This window comes from Hippocampus zosterae, chromosome 15, assembly GCF_025434085.1.
Source record: "Hippocampus zosterae strain Florida chromosome 15, ASM2543408v3, whole genome shotgun sequence".
NCBI lineage: Eukaryota > Metazoa > Chordata > Actinopteri > Syngnathiformes > Syngnathidae > Hippocampus > Hippocampus zosterae.
Window position 1 is genome coordinate 4,671,245 of NC_067465.1, and position 25,079 is coordinate 4,696,323.

The following is a 25,079-nucleotide window of genomic DNA, read 5'->3' on the forward strand; positions in this document are numbered from 1 at the left end:
GAGAAAACAATTTTGTCCCACGGAGGTGTGACGTAGATGTTAATGACGTCACGTATTTGGAGAAGAACCAGGAAGTGAAGCGCGATGGTCAATAGACAGGTTTGACGTTGGGGTTGGTCGAAGGGACAATGTGATGGTTCGGACAGTCGCGACGGGAAAATGGCACTTTATTTTGTCCTTTTTTTGGCCCTCGCAAAGGCGACATTTGGAAACGGTAAGCACGAAATCATTTAGTGGGGGCCGACGGCACGTTAGTCAGTTGGCTAAGCTCCACGGCACAAGTGCACAATCGGAGCAGAGCGCTGACTGTGTTCATTTTAAAATGTCGACTTTTTAAGATTTGGGATATTAAATATCTATTTGAAAATGTATCTTACCGCCGTGTTTAAAAAGTCGAATCATATTGTTACATGATAAAGGCTAGTTGACGATGTGAATGAAATCTTAGGTCGTTTACAAACGCAACACTTGTCACATCATGTCATTTTTTTCCTACGTATTACCTTGAGTGTTGTCTACTGAATACATACATACATACATGCTGATTTATAAAGCGCTTTCACAACAGCGATACCTAGTATATAAAAATGTTTTTCTCCCCACATGCAAACACATCACAGATGTGGAGGAGGTGACATTCGTGACAGAAAGGTTAGGTCAAAGGTTGTCCAAGTATGAATGGTATGGCAACGCCATGTTGCAAAGGTTTTATATACCAGATGACACTGTCATCGCTACGTGGGACTTCAAGGTATCCAAGGCCTACAACTTACCCTGCGGAGTGCGGAATGTCTCCATGTAAGACTCTTATTTATTCTCTCGACTTCTCGCATCACCTGCTGCGTCCAAATATCATTCTCACATGTTTTTGTTTTCTTCTTCTTTGTAGCCATATACGACACGGTGCTCCTCCGGTAATAAACCCAACCGACACCTCTTTTCCAAGCATGACACTGTGGGAACCTCCTTACTCCATGCTACTCCCAGTGGCCTCGGGCCACTCATCAGCAGCGACATTGAACGTCTCTTATCCTGCACCCGGGGAATGGTTTGTTGCCAGCCACTTGCCTGAAAACGATGGGCGCATTGAGCAAAAGGTCTGCACACATATGACTTTGTCATGTACACTTGTCATAACTTTTTTTTTTTATGTGAAGCTCTTCATCATGTCGTGTATTTCGAGTGTTTTGTTTACGATATTGAGCTATGTGAGAGGATTCATTTTTTTCTATTTTTTGTAAGCCCGACCTGTTCCACCAGAGCAAGTAGTTGATAGACTGGCTGGTCGGCATTAACGTCAATTAAAACAATGTGCCCGTCTTCTCTCGGTCCGAAAGCAAAGTAAGCTGATATATATTGCAACCTATCTCCTCACTTTTTTTTGTATCTTATTATTTTTCAGGGTTTCCCATCGTGTTCCTACTATATCAAAAGTCAGCTGTCCATCGAGAGGGAAATCGACACACCCATCATACAGTCGGGAATCAAGCTCAAAAAGCAGACGGCCGCCCCGAACAAACCCGCACGCCTTAAGTATGAAGTCGGCGTGTGATGAAGCGTGGCCATCTAACTCGGGTTTATGTGCTGTGTTTTTGTTTGCTTAGGTTGTATGTTCCACAGTTTTCCTCGTCTCTTTCCGTCTCCGTGGATGGCTGTTCGACAGCGGAGGCCGCGGGAAGTGCAAACTGTTCTCTGGCTCTCAGCCTGGGCTCAAATTCTCTGCTCCGTGATCCCGCAAGAGTGAACTGCTATGGGCTCAGGTGTTCCGCTTCTCTTGCCAACCCGCCTTGGGACACCTGGTTGCGCGTTGTCGTGGAGAGCATCCGGGACAACCAAACTGTGTTTTTCAACATTGAATCCAACTACTCAGGTAATATACGCAAACGCAGCCCGAGTGTGATTTACACTTGTGAACTTTGATCGCGTTTCTACTACTGGGTGTGTCGGCAGGAGGGTGAGAGTTGTGTAAGCTAGCAAAACCGACAAGCACTGGAAGTCAACGCAAACGTAGCAGAGTATACGGAGCACAGCGGTGAAACAAACAACACATTTCTCTGGACTTGATATGTAGCTTTTCAGCGCAAGTAAAAATGGGAGAGGGCGGCCCGGTAGTCCAGTGGTTAGCACGCCGGCTTCACAGTGCAGAGGTACCGGGTTCGATTCCAGCTCCGGCCTCCCTGTGTGGAGTTTGCATGTTCTCCCCGGGCCTGCGTGGGTTTTCTCCGGGTGCTCCGGTTTCCTCCCACATTCCAAAAACATGCGTGGCAGGCTGATTGGACGCTCTAAATTGTCCCTAGGTGTGAGTGTGAGTGCGAATGGTTGTTCGTCTCTGTGTGCCCTGCGATTGGCTGGCAACCGATTCAGGGTGTCCCCCGCCTACTGCCCGGAGACAGCTGGGATAGGCTCCAGCACCCCCGCGGACCCTAGTGAGGATCAAGCGGCTCGGAAGATGAATGAATGAATGAATAAAAATGGGAGAGTTATTTTTTTTGTCTTTTAAGTCAACTGCCACATGAGAGTGTGTCTAGCTCCATTATTTGGGCACCCTTCAAGTGTGCCCCCCCCCCCCCCCCCAAAAAAAAGAAAAAAGTCTAATGATTATTTTTGGTGCCATTTTGACACAAAATGGAAACTTCAAAAAACTACGACGGACTGAACAAAACCAAAATGTACCATTGATTTCTCGCTGTGTTTCAGTGGGGTGCAAGCCGAAAAGCGCTGGGCTATCGGCCGACGATGGTCTCCGCAGCAATAACAACTCCCCCTCATCAGCGAGCAACATTCCGAATTTATTGCCTTCTGCATGCGGACGTAGCATCCCGGTCTATTCCGAAGAGATCGAAGTTCTCTTTCTCCTATTCACTCCACCCCCCACAACCGTTGTCGACGTCAGTGCGAGCTACCCCACGCTCCTCACGTACCCTCTGCCCGCGTATGTCACCGGCGGGACACTCAATCTGAAGCTCACACTCGACACCGTAAGTGTTTGGAAATTGCATCGTCCTGTTTGTGCATGAGGGAAGTCTCGGCTTTGCTTTGCTTCGTAGGTTTATATTACTCCGGGGAACAGCAGCACTGTGGTGGCTTGCTTCACTCCCCTCGCGCCAATCCTCCAAGTCAGCAACTCCCTACAATGCCACACAGGTACCACACACACACACACACACACACACACACTGAGGGTATCCTCCACGTTCCACTATATACTCCTGTCTGTAATTGTCCTCCCTGTCCATTTACGCTGCATTGGTAAATATCCGGTTTAAGCATCAGATTTTTAATCGACATCCGGAGGAGACAAATCCAAAGTTACACAGGCTCCCTCTAAACAGGCTCGTGCCGAAGTGCGTCCAGGTGATGGAAAGACTTTGACATTTGAGTTTGAGTTGACCCGAAGAGCCTTCTGTATGCTTCCGCAGATTTGTTTGAAGGCTATGGCGTGAATGTAAGCACCAGTTTTCCCAAAGCTCTCATCCGGCTGCCTTTTCCTCGGTCGGCGACGTGGTACCTCACCCTGCAACTCAAGTGCGACAGGTAGATAGCACTTGCGTTTCTTGACAGACGGGGAAATAACACGAACGCGGTTTGGAAAATAAGTCATTTTGAAGTTGTGACGCGGTTTTTGTCAAACCTTAAAAATGAATGGGATGGCAGTAATATATGCGGGAAATCATAATGTGCCAAGACTTGAACCTTTGTTGCTGGTTTTGCTTGAATTTTTTTTTTTTTTTAAATATGCAGCTCATTTTTTAAAAAAAAATTACATTTGTTTTGTGTGTCTGCAACAGTGAGTGCGGCAATGTGTCGACCGTGTACGTGTACCCACGTGTTTTTGTCCAACCCTGCATCGAGGACTGTGGCCCATTTGGCGAATGCAAACTGCTCACGTCCTTCACCTACACGTACGGCTCCTGTGTGTGCAAGTCTGGTACGACGGAAACAAAAAAAAAGCATTCCTCTCACTTCAACTCTTCACTTTCCGGTTTCATGACACCTGTCGAGTTGAAAAATACACGGGAAGAGCTCCTAGAAAATAAATGGCAAAATTTGAGGAAATCACCACGATTTGGTTACTTTTCAAAATCATTCAGCCCTCCTTTGCTCGTGCGTTTAGGTTGGAGGGGTTGGGGCTGCTCCGACGAATCAACAGCTCTGTCGTCCACCCACCGAATCGTAGCCGTTCTGCTGCTCACCCTCAGCAACCTCAGCTTCCTGCCGGTAATCGCCTTGGCCGTCAGACGCTTCTACTTCACCGAGGCGTCCGTTTACCTCTTCACCATGTTCTTTTCTACGGTAACGCTCAAACGAACGCACGGTCATCCATGATAAAGTCGGGCCGCAATTTGACAATTTCATTTTTTTACGTTCCACAGTTCTACCACGCCTGTGACCAGGCCGGTAAAGACGCGTTGTGCATCATGAGCTACGACACCCTACAGTACTGTGACTTCCTGGGGTCCGTCTGTTCCATATGGGTCACTGTTTTGTGCATGGCCCGCATCAGGAAAACGGTGAAATATGTAAGCCGACGGACCTTCTGCCGTTGCGCCGCGGCTTCGTATTTTCCTCGGCTATTTAGACGTGGCTCGCGCTTCTCCGTTTATGTGTACGTAGACTCTGTTTCTTCTTGGGACTCTGCTGATCGCGATGTCACTGCACCTGGACCGCAGAGGTCTGTGGAACCTGCTGGGCCCCGTCCTGTCCGCCATATTCATCATGGTCGCCGTTTGGGTAAGGGGGGCGCGCGACAGCCGGTCTCGGCTTTTGAAATTGAAAGATGAGCGATACAGTCGTACCTTGAGATATGAAATGAAGTCTGTACTTGATCGGTCTTGTATGTCAAGGCACTCCTAAATTGTCTCTCCGCCTGAAAATGAATTTCATCCATTCCAGCTCAACTCCCTTCCGAAAAAAATTCGAACGTCTACACTTAGTTTGTGTGTCAGTGATGTTTCCAGTTTTACGCTAGCAGAGGCTAACGAGCTCCGAACGTCACGTTGACTGATGCCCGCGCGCATTTGTTTACGCAGCCGGCGGGCAAAGGTTATAAAAGAGAGCAGTGAGAACATTCGCATTTATCGGTCAACATTCCATTCAAGTGAATTAACATCTGAGGAAAATATCAACAACGAGAAACACTTCGCAAGATAATTCAGGTTGAATATTACACATCGCTGCGATTGGGGCTGGCAACCGGTTCACGGTGTCCCCCCGACTAATAATAATAATAAGATATCCTTTATTTGTCCCACAATGGGGAAATTTACTACTGCCTGAACACGGCTGGGATAGGCTCCGCCCCCCCCCCCCCCCCCCCCCCCCCCCGCGTGATGGCCCATGTGTACTCGCATTGGCTTCATCTTTTGAGTCAAGCAGATGCTTACTGGCTGGCAGGATGAGAGCAGCCGAATAAACCCCCCCCCCCCCCCCCCCCCCCCGGCCCACGCCACGCTGGCCGCGACCCGAGCGGCGAGGCTCCGGTGTTATGTGTCGAGAGACATTTTCTGATTTCGTAAGAATAACCCATATCAGCGGCCCGGTAGTCCAGTGGTTAGCACGTCGGCTTCACAGTGCAGAGGTACCGGGTTCGATTCCAGCTCCGGCCTCCCTGTGTGGAGTTTGCATGTTCTCCCCGGGCCTGCGTGGGTTTTCTCCGGGTGCTCCGGTTTCCTCCCACATTCCAAAAATGTGCATAGCAGGCTGATTGAACACTCTAAATTGTCCCTAGGTGTGAGTGTGAGTGCGAATGGTTGTTCGTCTATGTGTGCCCTGCGATTGGCTGGCAACCGATTCAGGGTGTCCCCCGCCTACTGCCCGGAGACAGCTGGGATAGGCTCCAGCACCCCCCGCGACCCTAGTGAGGATCAAGCGGTTAGGAAGATGAATGAATGAATGAATAACCCATATCAGACCCCAAATGCCTCGCTTGTTTTCGTCTTGTGTCAATTGGACCAAATCAGCCAGCCAACGCGGTCCTTTCTACGTGTCGACAGGTGTACCGAGGAGTTACGCGTGGCCAATGTTACCCGCCGTGCTGGCGGCGATGGGTCTTCTACCTCATCCCCGGAACACTCGGTGCTCTTATCGGGGTGAGCTTGTTCGTATTTGCCCAGACGGAAGACAACTACTTCTACACGCATTCCATTTGGCACATCCTTCTGGCCTCTTCCGTGCTGTTCCTGCTCCCGCCCCGTGACGGGAGCCAGGCGGACGTCAACTGCATGGCGGCATGGCGGCCGGATTGGACGTGGCGCTGGACTCCTCGCATTTGTGGCTATACGCTGTGCCAGAGTAGCAAAGTTGACACAACGTAACAACGTCATGCGACGCCGGACGCCGTGATTCTGTCAAACTGCTGTAGCACTCACACGAGATGCACTTTAAAAATGGAGCGTCTGCTTCTGCAATGTTTTCCTCTTCGTTAGCATCAACCTGCTGCTTTTTTTTCTTTCTTTCTTAAATCACCTTTAAACACTGTCCTTGCAGGGTCTGGGAAGGCAGACCTCTTAAAATGACATGTTCATTCCATTACCTCCTGATCCAGCTTAGCGTGAAGACATCTAAATTCAGGTAGCCCGGACAGAGGTTTGTACATATTGATTGTGTCGCTCTTTTTATGCACTGTATATGGTAGTCGATATAATGTATGCTCCAAAAATGTATAAATTCTATCATTTTTAATAAGTGAAATGCTGCTCAGTGAAGGTGTGAATGCAAATATCTCTGTGTGCGCACTGTCCAACTTTTCTGCGTTCAGCAAGTTATCTGCTGGGTCAGGCTCCCTGCAACTCTGAACCGTCACTTTTAGGATTTATGGGCATTTTGTTGACCTACTACTCAAAGGAAAACTTGAATGTAAATGTGTGTGCTATACAGCTGTGCTCGTAAGTTTACGAACACTGTACACGTGCCTCCCCATTTTTCCAAGTGTTTTTGTTTCTTCTTATGTGCACTCCTTATTTTATGTTTTTTCACCACACTGATTTTTTTTTGTTGCTCTTAAGATGTTCTCAAATCAATCATTTGTTCCTTTATGGTCATCATAGGCTGCCTTTTGTCTGTCATGTTTATGGGAGAGAATGGCATGTAATGGTCAGTGAACCTCCCTGAACACAATTACTTTTTGTGTATGTGTGATTTACAAACGGCAAACATTAATCTGTAGTCAACAGCATTGTGCGTTTTGTGGGATTGTTTTGTTTACTCAGATTTGGGGGGAAAAAAAGTGCCCGGGGGATTTCTAATTCATTCAGCTCTTTGTTTCTCCTCTTGTTCAACACACATTCATATGCGGCGATGATGAAATGAGAAGTGGAGAGAAGCAGATTATCCTAATCCTCAGAAACGTGGAAAGCGTTAAAACACGTTCCTTGTGTGGATCCACGTGCAATAGCTCGAGTCCATTTATAAAATTGATACACACTCGTCAGGTCCTGTAAAGCTGACTAAGTGCTTAGTACTGTATTGCTGATGGAACAGTTTAACGGGAACGTTATATTTGTCCTCCTACAGTAAAATAGCAGTTTTAAAGGTACTTAAAACTCTATTGTCAAGAAAATAAATATAAACCTTCGACGGCCTTGAAAACTTGTCCACAGTCATTATGATGCTCGTAGCTCCCCGGAACACACGCACACACACACACAAACGGAAGCACGTGCCTAAGGCTCCAAAAGGACTACAATACCTCACGATAAGACTTACATGAATGCAGCTGAGAAATTGGCGTGACTATTGGTAAGAGCCCACTCCTTTGAACGCAGTTTTGCTTGATTTAGGAGTTTGCTGTGGTCATCCATTTTCACACAAACGAAATGATGTCTGTTAAAGGCCACTGCGCTATCAAAGGGGTAACAAGATAAATTCCAACTTTTCTGTGTGTTTAAACTTCACCGATGGCAGTCGGTGAGCCTGAAACGCAAAGTTTCCACGCAACACTTCTACAATATTTGTTTAGTCTTTGACGTCCTTTCGTAGTCTTTTCAAGAAAATGTTGGGTAAAAATACCCAGGATGCCCCCCTTTTAAAGTAATTCATGTTGCTCTTACATGCCTGGTAGAAACTGGCGGATTTCTCATTAATATTTGGTAAGTAGTTAAGCTTTGTTCAGTTTGAATCGATGTGCTCCTTAATTTGAATTTGAAGAATTGCTGCGTGATTAGTGTACAGCGTACACAGTGCACGGTGAATTTGGATTGGCTTTCTTCATGTTCCACGAAGCTACCGAAACCCGAAAACCTCCCTTGTAGATGCCCGCACCATTTTGATATTTCTGAATTAAAAGATTGTGTGCGTGAGCGAGACTGAATGAGTTTATGTCATAATATTGGACGACACCGAGGCCCCCCGGCAAACTCGCTAGTTTGTGAATCTTGATCGCAAATTTACCGTAATGACACAAAATGCGGCGCACACCAGAATATTGAATGCTGTATTTTTTATTGTTATGTAAGCATGCTCAAGCAAAGCAAATGATCATTTAAAACAAGCATATACATGAACCAAACTAATTACATCATGCACATCTCTAGGATTAATCGTTTTACCTCAAAAGAATAAGATGATTGAAAAAAATAAAATCCAACAATGACTCCAGGATTAATATTCAGAAGAAAAACATTTCATGGCTCAGAGAACACACAACAAATATGATGGGGAATGCTGTAAAACCACTGAATGCTCTTTTATGAACTTGCTGGTGCTTTTGGTATTACATTTGATTAATGTGGCATGTGGATAGAAAGCTACGGTGCTCCACAAACAGGCTATATGTCTCTGTTATACATGCTGTGGATATTGTGTTGTCATAGAGAGAATATCTATCTATCTGAATTTTTGACTGAATGACTCTACTGCTTTTTATTTCAGCCGCCGCACAGCTGTAGATGTGTGGTAACCTATGTTAGTAGAAGATGAAAATATGTCGGTCCTTCAATAGTGGTGAGAAACTGTCATTTAGCGATGATGGGTAGGGTGGTTAAAGTAACGATGGCGGAGAGACCAACTGACAATTTTAGATTTGCTGCGGCGAGAAATAATGACAGACTGACGATGATGGAATGACGAATGACGGACCAGCAAAATTTACCGATGCGTCCACCTTTGCCGTATTGTGCGACAAGATGGAGGACAAAATGTTACCATAGATAAGGATGAAAAGTGCCCCCGCCCCCCTCCTCTCGCCCAACCCTCCAATGGAGCAGTGAAGGAAACTGAAATCAGCAGTCCAAGATGAGAACCTTTACTATGTTGACCACATAGACACGAATGAGACCAAGGTGGACTTGTTTTTAGTGCTTTAACCTGGCATCAGACGGCCGCAGAGCTGGGCCCTGCCTGCCCAGACCCTTTGGCGAGCCCGTCTTCCTGAGTAACAGCCTTGGCGGGGGAGGGGCTTGAGTGCCGTTGTCTCCTCATAAAGGGGAACACACTGACAAAGTGGGAGGTCAGAGAACGGATGAAGGTATTAAGGGCATGACTCGGTGTTCCTAAACAACCATGCAAGGACGCATATTCACCTTTTTTTTGTCTCCTGTGGAATAATAGCTCTGGCCAGCATGTTCTTGTAAAGGTCAGATTTGAGATATCTGGGATAAGAGTCCTATGCAAGCACGCACACGCACACACAGAGCCAACAAGGACACCCGGAAACATTAGCAAAAATTGTTTTCTTAATTCAAAGTTTTAAAATGTAAACATTTCTTGATTATAAATATTATTTAAAACTCAGAGTGGTGTCCCTCAGGTTTAAACTCTGGGTCCATTGCTATTCACGTTGCAAAACAAGTTGCGTTAACTCCAAATTTGGCCATGGTATGAATCATTCAATGTATATTTACAGAATCGGAATCATTAAATGCATAGTTCTGCAAATAGTTTTTTTATTTCACCTTTATATCCGCTAATAAATATCATGTTCAATCCGACAGCCCAAACCTTCTTCATGAGGAAGTAGATGTGCATTTGCGCGTCATCCATGACAAAGCGATGAGGCCGTTGGATGCCCTCCAAAGTCGTCGCCATGGTTTTACTGTCGATGTTCACCCAGCGGGCAGCTCCGGGCGCCAAGAAGTTTCTGTTTCACATTCAGGAGCTCAATTGACACTAAAAGCACCCAAATATGTTTTTGTGTGGGGGCTGTGTTCTTACTTGTATATTTCTTCCACCTTCTCATTGATCTTGGAACTTTCTCCATGTCTAACGTCTTCACAGGCCTGCCAGAAACACAAATTCTCCGCTGGTGAGAGAGAGAAAACAATTGCTCTGTGTGAATGGAAGCAACAAACGATTAGACACCGGATGGAGTGAAAGTCTCACAAGAAACGACAGCAAGTAGAGATTGCCACCATCTTCTCTCACCACTAAATTCTTTCTCCAGGTAAGTCATGAATTGCCGTCTCCCCATAGTGTCGATGAGAAGTGCCATGAAGCTGAAGCTCCAACGTTCCACTCGGAGGCGTGTCGGGGTGGGCACGCTACTCGTAGAAACACAACATCCATGAACGTGTCGAGCGTTCGGACAACGGTGAATGTGTGTGTGTGTGTGTTGTCTCACATGTCCGCATTCATGCTCCAAAGTGCGGTGTCGTCAGAGATCCAGGGATTACTGGGAAGACAACCCTGCATAATGGGATCGTGGTTCTGGTACTGCTCACTGAATTTCAAAAAACTGGCCATCCACACAAACACACACACACACACACACACACACACACACACACACACACTTTAGAATGAAAAACTTGTGAGGACTGGCCTAAATGTCCTCACTTGTCAAAAATGTGCTCACTACGTTGGTCTTATAATCACAGTGGTCCTCACAAGAATAGTCATACAAACACACACACACTTTAGAATGAAAAACTTGTGAGGACTGGCCTAAATGTCCTCACTTGTCAAAAATGTCCTCACTACGTTGGTCTTATAATCACAGTGGTCCTCACAAGAATAGTCATAAAAACACACACACACACACTGTATTATTGTATTAGTGCTTCAGATCATAGGAGTTAATGGTCTCTAATTCCAACTTGCCCCAGGAAGCATCCATTAGCGGCTCTTCCAGCGAGAGCGCTAAGCCTTGCCTACGCGAACGTGTACTTGTGTACGTGAACTGAAGGAGCAAAGTTCTGATCCTGAGATTTCGCATCCATTTGAGCGTGCGTCTATTTGAACGCGGCTCATTCGATGCGTCCACGTGTATGTGTGTGTGTGTGTGTGCCTCAATATTAGCGCACTGCACACCTCTCCAGGCAGATGGAGGACTTGACACGGTTTCTTCCGAGAGACCTTCGACACATTTCCATCTGTAAACACACACACACACACACACAAACACAAATCATTTGAACAAATCTAGACTTTGTTGGACATGCTTAATAAAGTGTAGAAATGATGCGCGATGTTTACCTCTCTTTTGTAGTAATCGCTATTCTACATCTGTCCAAGACAAGACACAAGAAAAAGTACGAAGAACATCAATTAAGACGAAAAATGTAAAGTATCGTGTAATACATAGTACTGTACTTTGTTTTTGCGTAGTCTATAATTATTTATTTATTTGTTGATTGGGAACGATTCGGACACTCACTTTGAAACGACGGCGGCAGCAAAATAAGGGGAAAACCAAAAAATGGCATTGAGAGAGATGGGGCATTACATTTGACAAGTACAAAACAGGATGTAGGACAATGATCTGTGACGCCTCCACCGACCAGTGTGACTCGTAAATTGCAGTTGCTTGGCCTTTCCAGACCCATGTCCAGCACATTATGCACCCCGGGCTGAAAGAAAACAACAAGTATCAGCACATTAATAGAGTGTGTGTTTGTGTGTGTGCGTGTTTGCACAAGTGTGCATGTGTGTGTTAGGACAAAAGGCACGCGAGTGAGCACTTAGCTCTCGCTCTGAGCTTTCCACGCCACTGGCTTGGACTTTTGATTCCCAAGTTAGCCTTTCATTTTGCCCGTTCCCTCGTTCTTAATTCATAAAGGCAAGACGGGATGGAGTCCCTCCCTCCCCCCAATGGCTTGTCCTCAGCTTCCCTCTTGCATTTTACAGGAACTCGCCATCACCCCTTCCCTTCACAACCCCCTCCTAATGCCTTCTTGCACCCCCTCCCCCTTTTCAATTCTATTAAGATCATGGAAGGAGAGGACTATGACAACTGAAGAGCCATCATATATTGGATAACGTAATGTATATTGTACCCCCCCCCCCCCTAACGCTCACACTCTGATTTTCTTGTGTGTTCCTCCACAGCTGTCAGCTGAAGCTTTTACCAGATGGGTTGAATATTTCATGCAAGAGGCAGAATGGCTGGAAGCTGAACATTAAGAGTGTCCTTTGACTTTGTATAAGGTAAGCAGGAGCTTATAATTCAGCCTACATAGAACTGTAAAAACACGGTCAAATATTTGATGGGATTACTTATGTATTGCTTATGTAACACACTTGCCATTTTAGCATGGCCAGCATCTTAGGGAGATGGCACCAAAAAAAAAAGTTTATGTAAGGATAAATAACAGGTTAAAGCATAGCATAGGATTTTAATAGCATAACACGCTAACGTAGTACAGTCAGTCTGAGAGAGAGAACCTACCGGTGTTCTGTTGACGAGCCAGTAAGCCTGCTCCTGACACTCCAAAACAATACGGTCCGCCTTCCGCCTCTGTTTGGATGCCCTACACAACAAATACACTGTGAGGTTCTGTCCAGGCGTGCGTGTGTGTGTGCACGCGTGTGTGTGTACCTGAGTTGCTCTCTGGCTTGCATCACCACAAAATCCCAGGTGTGGTTGATCCTCTTGTGCAACACACTGTACCGCTCCTGAAAAGGCAGAGCCAATCGCCAAATGTCTGACCGTCGTAATAAACACCACACTCCTTGATATAGAGAGCTCAACAAACCAAGTTGTACGTCTTACCTTTTCGTATTCCATTAACTCTCCTTGTTTTCTGATGTTCTTTTTAGCCAAGTAGATTGCTGACGGGGTCAAATGAAACAGAAGAAAACAATCACGGGTGACTGACGAATGTTATGTCATCATTGCGTAATCAAATATTGGGAAAAGAAAGCTATCAAATCTGAAGCTTGGAAACGGCTATGCCCCATCCACAACGGCGCAAACGCCCCATTACGCTGAATTCGAGTGGTCGGGCAAAATACCAAAAGAAAGAAAACCCCAACCATGTTCACTGCTGTCAATGCTGTTCACGATTTGCACCCTAGAAGTAAGCCTAATAACATCTTGTTTGCGAAAAAAAAAAAATTCAGTCTTTACTCACCATAGTCCAGCTCAGAGGGAGGCCATCGAGTATTGGTCCAGAAGTAAGGAGTCTGAAAAAGACAACCGTTGCTAGTTAGTCCTCACTGGAGGTGAGATTTGTCCAAATGAATCCATGTCGATGGAGGGGATGAGGAATAAAACCTACCTGGAAACGGTAGGGCGATTCGTCAGGACGTAGCACAAGCAATCGGGGCTCCTTGAGAGGGTAAATGTAGCCAAACCTCACCAGCATGCCTCCAAGATGCAAAGCCTCTGGAGGAGTCGCAAAGCCGTCACTTTAGACACTAATCCCTCGGATGATTTATGTTGTCGTATGTGCTCAATATAAGAATTGGTACAGCAGCTGAATCAACTTCTCAAGCATGAGCAGATTTTTTTTTGTTGACACTGTGGAAAACATTGGGCTCGATTAACTCGATTAATTAAAATAGTAGCCGGAGTACCCGTAGAAAACCCACTCAACCATAGAAATCGCAATTTCCATGCAGGAAGGTCGGAACCAAGTTTTGACCTCAGGACTGGTACTGTGGACAATCTGCTCTCAACCCCTCTCCCTATTAGACCGTTAAATTAAAGTTCCACTGTGCAGTATTTTTACTTTATTCTTACTACGACTACTCTTCAAAATAACAATAACCTATGCAGTGTCATTTAATCAGTCCCCGATGTATTTTTCACTCCTACAAGAGGCCAATGCACCGCATTTCTTTCCAGCCTCTAATTGAGTTGAGCAACTGTAAAGATTCCCCAAGGGTGAAAAATCTCCACATGGGATCTGAATCAAGTCAGGTCACCCGGTGAGTTAATCAAACTTGTCATCTCTGGGGTGCGCATTCCCGCTTATTGGAAACAACAACCTCACGACACACAAAAGTGACTTCTCCCACTCAGCTGGAGAGGACGAACGCCGTATCCAGGCAACACACGCAACAACGTCGACGGTACAAAACGGTCAACCTCTGCTCTTTGGAGGGGATCGGGACCGAGCCCTGCCTGCCTGACTAATTTTTTTTCCATAAGACTGCCTATATATGTCTTGCCAAAATAAAGTGTTTAAAATACTGTAGACACCATGGCGCTTTATATCAGACATGGCACAAAAACAGTGAATAGGTGAGTTTTTTTAAAGTCAATCAAATAACTGAGTCCAGGTTGCCCCCCCCCCCAAAAAATAAATCTTTGAATTAACTGTCGATACGTCTCCGAGGTTCTGCTGAGCTCCTCACCTTCCTCGCCTATGTTGTATTTGTGGATGAGCCACTCGATGATGTCACGGCCTGCAGAGTCACGAGACAGGAGGGAAAGAAGAGAGGGGGAATAAGAGGACAAACCTCCTCGCCTCTTCGCAAAGCACACGGTTCTCCAAAATTCACGGCTGCATTATGCATGAGCAGCGGGACCAACATGCTGCAGCAGGCATTTCCGAGCACAGGCACGCACGCACACCTGTCATGGCGTGCGGGATGACCGTTATAAGGAGCCTCTGGTTCCTCATCTTCACGCCCATGTCCGGGTCCTGCATGGCCACAATCACCTTCTCCATCTGGAAGTTAAGGAAGTCAAACACACCATGCGGGATGTAATAAATAGAGAGCTACGCGGGTGAAATATTCTATCCCTATATAACTTTTTTTTCATCCGATCAGGTTTTTAATTGCACTGGGGTCAGACCGGGTGACATTCAGTATCATGTCATCACTTGTTAATACGGTGCGGTGGAGTACGGCAATCAGATCATGACTTTAGGTGCAGAAGAAAGCAAATATCCATTAGATGACTTTTGAGCATAGCAATAACATGGCATGTTTATTTTTTAATCCATCTTGACACGGTCCTGATGACGATGTTATAAAATTGCCATTTATTGCTATCAATCACAGTGGATGTCTGCAGCAGAATTACTAGCCACATACGTCAGGGATTGCTGCAAGGTCTCCACAACAAACACTCGAAAAGTGGAATCCATCCGGTCCGTCTCACGATTTGCATCCATTTAGCATTAGTTGATGCCATCTGGTGACCTCCTCAGACCTCACCGGGCTTAAATCATCCGATTCAAACACTCAGTCTGAGCAAAAGCTGATATTTCTATCTGAACTTACTCATGGGATGCACAATTTATATTTAAATGATTAGCGTCACTGTATCGTTTTGTGATATTTTACGTACAGTGCATGGCTTATAAAGCTGCATTATTTTGACCTTTTTGCAGAAACCCCCTATTAATATCAATTATTATAGTAACCATTACCTCCAAGCGAATTGCCTTTTTTAAAAATGTGTTTTAACATACTTTCCAGTTCTTTTAAAATAGCAACCAAATGTTATTGTATGATTTACAATTAACCTATTACATAATACAAATGTGTATGAACTATCATAAGATTTTTTTTAACTTAATTAAAATATAAAGATTAAAATCACCCTACTGTCATACACTGTCAAATTGTATTAGATTTGAACAAGTGCCAGTTTCACCTTATACTAAACATTGAAAATCACATGAAATCAAAATGATACTTTCATTAATTTAACTTATCATCATTTGTATGATCATTTCTATGATTCTGTGTATTGTTCGAAGACATTTTGTTGTCGTGCATTTGGATATTGTGCACTGATTTTTTTTCAGGTGACAGTCTAGAGAACTCTTGACTACTCTTCCTGCTAACGGACAATAAATCATGTAATTAAAAAAAAGGTCGTTCGTACCTTTCGGAAGCATGCCATTTGTTCCCGGTGGTAGCCTCCTCTAGCCAGGGTGCTGATGGTCATCTTGCGTGCTCTTTGAGGTAGCTCCACTTAGTCCATGGGACTGCATCAAGTGCGAGAGAGTTAAGTGATGGCGGCGCGAACGCGCGGCGAAGCGCGCACGTTTTTTTTTCTCTTTGCCATCACGCGCACCCCAGTGGCGATAAAAGCGGATTAGAGGATGCCGGCAAAGTGAGTTGAATAGATAAGATGTTCGATACAAGAGAGGGAGAAAGCAACGGTACGTGTTTTTATACAGTACATTTTAGTTTTATTGGCAATAACACAACTCCCCGCACCCCCCCCCCCCCATAAAAATTCTAGCTTCTATGGGTTTGTTTTTATAATGTAATCAATCAATAAACAGACTAAAACAACTAGTACCACCACTACTAAATACAGTACAACGATTATAATATTTATGTTGTCATTATTTCTATTTGTAATAATAAATAATTAATAATAACCAACGCTGAACTTCCATTTCGTGCTGGTTACACAGGGAACCTTGCCTCTGCACTATGCCCGGTATGCGAAAGCGACTATTTTGTTCCACAGACGCTTCCGTAGAGCACTCGGAAGTTGCTTCGGTGATGTTGAGAGGCTATTCACTTGTCTCATCATCAGTCTATAATTTAATCCGTATTGTGAGTTTCACCCGAGGTGAGATCTTATTTCAATTCACTTGGTAGATCTTTTATTGCTCTATCAGTCATTAATGCGCAAGTGTGTTTTTTTATGTGTAATGGACAACGTTGACGTTAGCTAGATTTGCTAACATTAGCCGAAGCAGGATGACCGACTCACTTAGAAAGTGAATACCAAACGAAGTTTTAAACCTAAACATTTGAATGTGAGCATCTGGATTTATTCATTCGTCAATTTGGGAAGAATGCACTCTTCAGGGGTGCGTACTGGATTCTGGATTGTTATTGCCGTTAATCCCCAATGTCACTCAGTACATGATGGACATATCAGACTTGAAATTTCAACAACAATGGATAACAATGCATGGGCTCAAATGACAAGATAAGCACACGTTGACCATGATCATTCTCAAATATCGACTAGCTGCTATGTATGGAAATAACATGAAAAGCAAAGCCATACATGTTCTTTCTACTGGAGCAAGAAGTTTGTAAAATTCAATTTGTGGGTCCATCAGGTAGAGATGGGGGACATACGTCAGTCCTTGTTGCCTCGTGATGTGCTGAGTGCCGCCAAGGAGCTGCTGTACCACTTGGACATCTACATCAGTAACCTGGTGCAATCGGGTAGGCAGCCTCCCCAAGTAGACACCAAGACCTTGGAGCTGGTTGAGGAATTCATTCTGCATGCACCAAAGGACAGAAGCGCACTGACCAGGGTAAGGCACAAGGCAAAAACAGTCCGCGCACCACGTTCAAAACGGGAAGCTGATACACATGTTATTTTCTCTCAGAGAATGAGTGCACTTCAGGAGCTTCAGCTTCTGGAGATAATGTGCAGCTGTTTCCAGGAGCAGAGCCGTGATACTGTTCGTCAGCTCATGTTCTCCGCCCTCTTCAGCCTCCAAGGGAACCAGGCAGATGACAGCCGCATGGGACTGCTCGGCAAGCTGGTCTCCATGGCAGTTGCTGTCGGCAGGGTTCCCATCTTAGAATGTGCCGCCTTCTGGCTGCAGGTCAGCATTTTAGCGCTAAACACACACTTGCTGAACTGAGACTCTCTGTGTGTATTTTTTCTTACTCCTGCCTCTCTGTCTCTGTGTATATCTGCCAGAGGACCCATCGCGCATACTGCATCCGCCTGGCACAGGTGCTGGTGGATGACTACTGCAGCATGATGCCAGGTTCTGTGCTCACCCTACAGAATATTCACAGTGCCAGTCCTCGCTTCTGCTGCCAGTTCATCACTGCTGTTACCACCCTCTACGACTTCACCTCAGGTTTGGGCATTGAAAAAATGCTGAACAAAATATCAAAATATTTCCTATATGTCAGGGTGAGGAGGGAGGGGTGGGGGGGTTAAAATATATTTAAGTTGATGATGATAATGCATTCAAAGAAGTGATTTCTACAATGATTCATTGATGCACACCGTTCATGAATGAAATCCGATGAAATCCACGAATCTGTCTGCCTGCACCCGAATCAAATGCACCAAAATGGCAGTGCACGACCTGCGCCACAATTTAGATCTGCTTTTAGCTTGTCTAAATATTTGCCTCCTTTCGTGGCGTGCCACATGCACTGTCTATGAAAATAATAAAAAAATAAAAATAAATATTGAATAGAGGCATCAAGAAAAACAAAACAAATGTTTGATTTAAAAGATGTAAGTGCATCACATGGAATCTTTTCACTTGAAAATGTGCCATTCTAGTATCATCCTCAAGAATTGAATCTCAAGGACCTCTTATAAAGTACGCCAATTTGTGTTTTGCATTTTGTCCTTCAGAGGAGCTCATCCCTCCTCTAGAGCTCCTCCAGATGATTGTGTCATGGATCCAAGATGACCCCCGCATCGTTCTGGTCACCTTCCTAAACACGCCCCTATCTGGCAGCCAACCAGTCAGCTCACTTGATCTTACACCTCTAGGTGGGCTGACGCGCTGGTGCGTCAAAGCCCCGCTGGGATACAGGAGGGACAAGAAGCAGGTGTCCGTACACTGCAGCTCGGAGAGTGAGCAGGAAGTGACGGGCCTTTTCTCGGCACTCCATCTGAGTGTCCTTCAGGTCAATGTCTTCTCATTTGTTGTGTATGCATTCATGCATGCGTGATGTCATCCCTTTTTCTATATTTTTCTTATTAGGTCTTCATGCTCCTACCAAACCTGCTCAAGGAGAAAGGCATTTTCGGCCGCTTGGCGCTCCTGCAGATGGACTCCTTGGCCTCTCTGACCTCCGACCTTTCTCGCCAATTGGACCAGGCCGACAAACACACGCAAATCTCCGCCGCTGACATACATGTGCTCACGCAGCTGGCTCTGGACAGGCTGGCTCAGGCCTTGCAAGTCGCCATGGCCAGTGGAGCTTTGCTCTGCTCCAGAGGTGCGTGCGTGTATCCGTCATCAGAGAAAACAAGAAAGACTTTAGGGCTGCAAATAGTGTTGAGACTTTGTGTGATTTCAAGAAAGCTAAATGAAGGTTCGGTCTTCTGCCGAATGTCTCCCACGGATTGCCCCTTTTTTTTTGTAGGCATCAAACGAACGCATACTCGACGGTGTAAACGTCTTGTCACGTGTTTCTGATGTGCTGTTGTCTTGTTCTCACAGAGGACCTGAGAGCCATCTGTTCACGCCTGCCACACAACAAGTAAGAAAACCATTTGCGCCGCATGTTTGTGTACAACTCGACGTTTTCTTGACAAGCAACCAAATTTTGCATCTCATCAACAATTCTGCCGCTATCGAATTACAAAAAAAAAAAAAAAGAAATGTAGTTTATAAAATAATACATTTTGTTTATAAGATGAGGCCCGGTAGTCCAGTGGTTAGCACGTCGGCTTCACAGTGCAGAGGTACCGGGTTCGATTCCGGCTCCGGCCTCCCTGTGTGGAGTTTGCATGTTCTCCCCGGGCCTGCGTGGGTTTTCTCCGGGTGCTCCGGTTTCCTCCCACATTCCAAAAATCATGCGTGGCAGGCTGATTGAACACTCTAAATTGTCCCTAGGTGTGAGTGTGAGCGTGGGTGGTTGTTCGTCTCTGTGTGCCCTGTGATTGGCTGGCAACCAATTCGGGGTGTCCCCTGCCTACTGCCCGAAGACAGCTGGGATAGGCTCCAGCACCCCCCGCGACCCTACTGAGGATCAAGCGGCTCGGAAGATGAGATGAATGAATGAATGTTTATAAAATGAGATAACTAGACTCCACCTCCAAACAAAAAGAAACATACGTGACCGGTAAGTGTCGAAAAACTTTCTACTAACATATAGCTTCTCACTCATCAGAATATTTTTACCTAAACGGCCATTTCTAACCCAATTTCCGTACCGCCACTCGATATCCATCTCAGATTTACAAACAAAAAACCAAATGGAAGTCTGTCACCAAGCGGCAATTTCTAACACAAATTTCAACAGATCATTTCTGCAACAATGACAGACCTTCTGATACAGGTGAGCTTATCCCTCCTAACAGTGATCACTTCCCTGTGTGTTTGCTTCGGCAGTTTGCTCCAGCTGGTGTTGTCCGGCCCGGTGATGTACTACAACAACATCCACACCCCCCCTCTGGCCTTCAGCCCTCATGCCTCCCACTCTCCTATTGCCTCGCACCCCATTCACCCGGCGCACGCACCCCACACGCCTCTGACCACACATCCCTCGCCCCATCCCACCTCCCATCCCCAGTACCCAGCGCAGCCCTTCATGACTGGACTTCCATTTCCATTTCGACCGAGCCATTGAAGAAAAAAAAACAAACTGTGAGTTAAACTCATCCTTGTCCGCGCGTGTGCATGAAAAGTGTGTTTGTGTGTACAAAGTGGCGGCGCAGCGTCTCATGCACTGTATCATAATGTTAAATAAGCCCATTGACTTCTGAAAATGTGTGCGGCTAACATGTTTGTCCAATAAATATTTTTGTACCTCTCCTCTTACTCCATTTTAGCCGTTTTGCTTTACTCCCGCCACTAGTGGTCACTGTTGTTTTATTTATTTATCCTTGATAGCACCCTCTCCTTCACCTCACATATCAACCACATCACTCGTTCTGCATATTATCATCTTCGAAACATCCACCGGCTCCGCTCTTCTCTCACTCCTCAGTCCACTGCTATACTTGTACACACCCTCGTCACCTCGCGACTCGATTACTGTAATTCCCTTCTGTTTGGTCTCCCTCAAAAAACCCTCCATAAGCTTCAGCTGGTCCAAAATTCAGCCGCCCGCATTATCACACTCACGCCATACATAAACCATATTACACCTGTCCTCCAACATCTCCACTGGCTTCCCATTTTACACCGCATTCAATATAAAATCCTGCTACTCACATTCAAATCCATTCATGACCTAGCCCCTCCATACCTATCTGACCTCATCCATATTCCTACGCCTGTCCGCTCTCTTCGTTCCTCCTCCTCTGTCCTCCTCTCTGTCCCCCCTGCTCGCCTCGTCACCATGGGAAATAGAGCCTTCAGTCGCTCTGCTCCCCAGCTATGGAACTCACTCCCCGCTGACCTTCGTAATACAGCCTCATTAACACATTTCAAATCCCGCCTCAAAACACATCTGTTTCGACAAGCCTATTCACTCAGACCATAAAGCCATTGTTTTATTTATTTATTTTGTTGTATTTTTTCTTATCTTATTTGATGTAGTTTTTTAACATTGTACTCGTGATTTTAACTGCTTGTTGTAAGGTGTCCTTGAGTTTCTAGAAAGGCGCCCACAAATAAAATGTATTATTATTATTATTATTATTATTATTATTATTTCTAGCTGGAACGTCACCTCTTGTTCTCCAGACATGGAGAAGATGGGCACATGACAAATACTTTAGGTTATGCAGGTTTGTCGTCTTTCCTCGCAGTATCGTGACATCGATTTGAAGAATTCTAAACAACGGTTTATTTTGGTAGTAAATGCTCGTTTTTGTGAGGTATTCATTTAACAGTATGCTGTAACAGAACACCATGCGTCGCAAACTATCAGCGCAGTATGCATATTCGTCATAAACCGGGCTTTCTAATTGTAAAAAATATATTTATTTTGGGGTTATAATTGTGCAAATATATGCAATTTGCTGTGTAGGTTTTTTAAGATGCATTGAATGCCTTGTCTTCGATCGCAAATATGCTGAAGTCGACAACGGATTTTCTTCTTGTCGCCGTTAAACAAATTGAGCAGCGCGAGCTACGAGCCCACTAACTCCCAAGAGAGAGAGAGAGAGTGGTTATTTATTAATTAATTGAGATATTTATTTTTGAAAGTGGAAAGAGGCAAAGTCCTTTAGTAGGTCAGAACATAAGCGGGAGCAGTCCAGCCCCTCATCAATGGGCCTTATTGCATAACCAAAGATGTCACAAGTATCTTGGCGCTATGCCACGCGCATATGTCCGACCTCTGTTTTGAGGCAGATAGCTAATCATTAACCTTCAGCGCACCCAGAAAAGACGACCAAACCCCTGACACCCCAAGCCGCCTCACCCGGTAGAGTTGCATCAGCCGTTGCGAGTCTTCAAAGCTAATGACGTGCTCTGCCGCTAACTTCGATACGTGACAATGGATAGGAGTCGTCAACTGTTTCCTCTCCTCACTGGCAGTGCCGATTAGCATTGCATAAACATCAGTAACTCGAGTCATACACACGCACGTATATGTGCCCTTTATACTTTATATGTATTTACGTACATGCGTGCATAATTGCTGATGTTCTTTATTCTGGTGTATTGCAACTTAAAATAGCAGAGTAAAATTATCGGTAATTTAATTTAGGACGTCAATTTCACTAAGTGAAACTCGTACGGGTTCATTTCAGAAGACCAATTCCTAAATTATTTCTTAAAAATAGTTGGGATGATGTAATTATTCAAATGGATTGACATGGGGAATTTCACGTTTCGTTAGCGGTAGGCTGTGATCATCGAAAGCATATCACCTAAGTCGTGACATATGTCGCCTATGTGAAGTGAATTAATGTGACGAGTTTCGCTTCGGTGTATATTTTTGATTGGCCTAACGTGTGCCACGACAGACTTTGAGATCCAACGTGTTGAACAACTGCAGGTTTCCATCCGTAACTTCAAATAGTCACTTGTTGGCTCTCATCTCAACTGTCGCATCGTGAGCTGTTAGATTGTCAAGGGCGGGGAAGTGATAAGGCGGCGTTCTTCTGGGATAATGACACACATGTGGGGGAGGTGACACAAGAAGATACCATTCAAAAGAAAAAAGGCGGGCTTGAAAGGAATAGGTTCATTTTTGGGGTGTGATAGTGTCGTTTGTTATCTTTTTTTTTCTTTTTTTTCCTGTGATTTAACTATCGGATATTTCCAAACATGAGAATGTCAATATGTATGATACTTGATGTGCCTTGATCTATCCTCCACATGGAGAGTAAAATCAGCCATTTGTGTGTGTGTGTGTGTGTGTGTGTCAGGTAAAATCTTAGTCCAATTCCTCCCTTTGCAGGTGTGTGACAGTTGTGTGTGACTGGCCCTATCAGCAGCTGCAGAATCTCTACTTCCTGCGGGAGAATGACATTGCACTGTGAACAACGCATTCCGCCAAACCAGATAAGGTCATCTTTAAATGCAGATGAAATTCCACTTGTACTTTTAACAAGATGAAAGATGTGAAACCAGGTTACCGGAGTACTGTAGCAGACCTTATTATTTTTATTTTTTTTTTACATTTGGCTAAATCGGTATGATCTCAAGTCCACTTGCTGTCTCAGTTCCAGCCGAGCAATCGGAACCAAACTAAAAGCAACAAGAAATGGTGGTTTCTGTTGTTGGGAAGGGGGTACAACATAGGCAAACAAAATAATAATATCCTTCAAGGCTTTTAGTCACCCGAAGGAAAATGCAAAATATTAAACTGATCTGACAATTGTTTTGGCCCCATTGGTGAAGTGTATGCCTCATGTAGAAAAACATACCTACAACATATGTTTGTTTGTTTGTTTTTTGCATATATATGCATTAAAAATACACGGATATATAAGGAAAAATTCTATGGAATTTCTAAGTATGAAAACTCTGAGAATTTTTTTTTTTTTTTGCCCAACTATGTTCAAGGACACATCACACAGACGCCAAAATAAGTGATGATTCAGAAGGAAACCAAAACTAAAATCAAATTGTTTGCGAGCGAGACAACAGATGCCGCGACGCAACATTATTTCAGCGTCGGATGTGTGAATGTGAAGCCATTCTCGTTCTTCTGCCGCTGTTTGGGACTCTACTGAATTCCCACACCACGTGATGCTTCCCAACGCACGTGAGAAACTCTTAGCTGCGCCCGTTCACCTCTTCGCGCGTGAGCGGGTTAACAATTCACCTATACGACGGCGAATAAAATCTTTTACCGTATGTTTTAAGCAGAAGCACCTCAGCCCCCGGATAGTCAGTAAAGATTACACCCAAGACATGTAAATTCTCTCTGACAGCTCCATGGCGGCTTCACATTCCAGGCCTTCCATGTATGAAACTATAACGACACCCAATTTAAAGAATGCGGCCGAAACGGTCCGTTTCAAACAGAGAACACAAATACATCTCAATCAAATATCTACTCTAGTTCTTGTGGGGAAATTCTTGTTAGACTAAAAGTGCTGCAGAAAGCATTTGGAAAATGAAAGAATTGTTCGGATGTTTGCATTTTTGTGCCATCACCTTGGATAGGCGTTAGAACAAACATGATGCGATTGAACCTTCATCTACAATCAATAAAAGCACGTTGATGTAAATACGTGGTTTGCAACAGTGCAAACCACTGGCATCATTCCAGAACACCCAAAAGCCACCTTCAATATTCCATAATCAGATTCTTCTGGACAGATGCGATCAATGCCTTTGTGGGACCATCAGCAGAATTTGATTTTGATCCCCGTGAAAAAATAAAAAAAGTCTTTCATTGTCCAAATACTTATTCGACGCGTGAACTGTACTTCCCAACCTGAAAAAGAAGATTCCAAGTGACAGCGGTGGGAAAATGAATCAAACCCGGGCCACAGACCACCCGGCTCGCTTTCACAAAATAAACCTAAGCGGCTTGGCACCAGCTGAAAACCGCCCCAAAGCTTTACTTTTCCCGCAAGTGTTTTGGTGAATTGTGGCAATGGCAAATACATAGAGGATGTTACAAAACTGTTTACAAGAATGAATTAATAATTTACCATCACTGGTGCCTGCATAGGCACTGCCCACCAAACATATCCAATCATAGTGATGACTGATTTGCCATCCCTGTCTGCAGAAACACAACCCTAACTCAGTATTGGTCCCTTTTTTTACTGCTGGCACAGTTTGTGTGTGTGCGCGAGAGTGTGTGTGTTGTTTTCCTAACAGACAGTCAAAACATTTGACAAGGTCACCAGAACGTAGGTTCCTGAT

General features: G+C 44.8%; 3 protein-coding genes across 6 annotated transcripts; 2 read left to right on the forward strand and 1 right to left on the reverse strand.

Annotated features, from left to right (window-relative positions):
* Window positions 1–53: 53 nt before the first annotated feature.
* Window positions 54–6,718, forward strand: pgap6 (post-glycosylphosphatidylinositol attachment to proteins 6). The gene is made up of 13 exons (XM_052087625.1): window positions 54–214; window positions 621–798; window positions 890–1,097; window positions 1,403–1,533; window positions 1,605–1,870; window positions 2,698–2,978; window positions 3,048–3,144; window positions 3,420–3,534; window positions 3,789–3,928; window positions 4,115–4,293; window positions 4,374–4,520; window positions 4,615–4,731; window positions 5,994–6,718. The coding sequence occupies exons 1-13, from the start codon at window positions 160–162 to the stop codon at window positions 6,312–6,314; spliced, it is 2,235 nt and encodes a 744-aa protein (XP_051943585.1). The 5' UTR covers window positions 54–159; the 3' UTR covers window positions 6,315–6,718.
* Window positions 6,719–6,948: 230 nt separating this feature from the next.
* On the forward strand, window positions 6,949–23,610 carry ints15 (integrator complex subunit 15). Of its 3 annotated transcripts, XM_052087649.1 has the most exons (10): window positions 6,949–7,737; window positions 10,213–10,378; window positions 12,262–12,360; window positions 17,205–17,405; window positions 17,481–17,702; window positions 17,801–17,966; window positions 18,479–18,756; window positions 18,834–19,071; window positions 19,296–19,335; window positions 20,190–20,618. In XM_052087649.1, the coding sequence occupies exons 4-10, from the start codon at window positions 17,211–17,213 to the stop codon at window positions 20,425–20,427; spliced, it is 1,377 nt and encodes a 458-aa protein (XP_051943609.1). In that variant the 5' UTR covers window positions 6,949–7,737; window positions 10,213–10,378; window positions 12,262–12,360; window positions 17,205–17,210; the 3' UTR covers window positions 20,428–20,618. The 3 variants fall into 3 exon arrangements, with proteins under 3 accessions (XP_051943609.1, XP_051943608.1, XP_051943607.1); XM_052087648.1 differs by lacking the exons at window positions 6,949–7,737; window positions 10,213–10,378; window positions 12,262–12,360 and adding exons at window positions 16,559–16,702; window positions 23,155–23,610 and having other exon boundaries at window positions 20,190–20,444; XM_052087647.1 differs by lacking the exons at window positions 6,949–7,737; window positions 10,213–10,378; window positions 12,262–12,360 and adding an exon at window positions 16,559–16,702.
* Window positions 8,669–16,152, reverse strand: rgs11 (regulator of G protein signaling 11). 2 transcript variants are annotated; one of them, XM_052087646.1, is made up of 17 exons: window positions 16,001–16,152; window positions 14,735–14,831; window positions 14,515–14,565; window positions 13,434–13,540; window positions 13,287–13,338; window positions 12,926–12,984; window positions 12,752–12,828; window positions 12,602–12,683; window positions 11,715–11,783; window positions 11,410–11,433; window positions 11,245–11,306; window positions 10,556–10,606; window positions 10,360–10,475; window positions 10,150–10,237; window positions 9,937–10,075; window positions 9,519–9,601; window positions 8,669–9,430 (listed from the first exon to the last, which is right to left on the reverse strand). In XM_052087646.1, the coding sequence occupies exons 1-17, from the start codon at window positions 16,061–16,063 to the stop codon at window positions 9,310–9,312; spliced, it is 1,341 nt and encodes a 446-aa protein (XP_051943606.1). In that variant the 5' UTR covers window positions 16,064–16,152; the 3' UTR covers window positions 8,669–9,309. The 2 variants fall into 2 exon arrangements, with proteins under 2 accessions (XP_051943606.1, XP_051943605.1); XM_052087645.1 differs by having other exon boundaries at window positions 10,556–10,669; window positions 16,001–16,151.
* Window positions 23,611–25,079: the final 1,469 nt, after the last annotated feature.

Bases quoted from the DNA above. Each gene is read 5' to 3' on its own strand.
- pgap6 (XM_052087625.1), top strand. From the start codon at position 160: ATGGCACTTTATTTTGTCCTTTTTTTGGCCCTCGCAAAGGCGACATTT. The intron at 2,979-3,047 runs GTAAGTGTTTGG...TTTGCTTCGTAG, and splicing joins TGAAGCTCACACTCGACACC to GTTTATATTACTCCGGGGAA. The intron at 3,145-3,419 runs GTACCACACACA...ATGCTTCCGCAG, and splicing joins CTCCCTACAATGCCACACAG to ATTTGTTTGAAGGCTATGGC.
- rgs11 (XM_052087645.1), bottom strand. From the start codon at position 16,063: ATGACCATCAGCACCCTGGCTAGAGGAGGCTACCACCGGGAACAAATG. The intron at 13,541-14,514 runs GTGAGGAGCTCA...CGACTCCTCCAG, and splicing joins ATACAACATAGGCGAGGAAG to AGGCTTTGCATCTTGGAGGC. The intron at 13,339-13,433 runs GTAGGTTTTATT...TGTCTTTTTCAG, and splicing joins AATCGCCCTACCGTTTCCAG to ACTCCTTACTTCTGGACCAA.
- ints15 (XM_052087649.1), top strand. From the start codon at position 17,211: ATGGGGGACATACGTCAGTCCTTGTTGCCTCGTGATGTGCTGAGTGCC. The intron at 17,406-17,480 runs GTAAGGCACAAG...ATTTTCTCTCAG, and splicing joins ACAGAAGCGCACTGACCAGG to AGAATGAGTGCACTTCAGGA. The intron at 19,072-19,295 runs GTGCGTGCGTGT...TTGTTCTCACAG, and splicing joins AGCTTTGCTCTGCTCCAGAG to AGGACCTGAGAGCCATCTGT.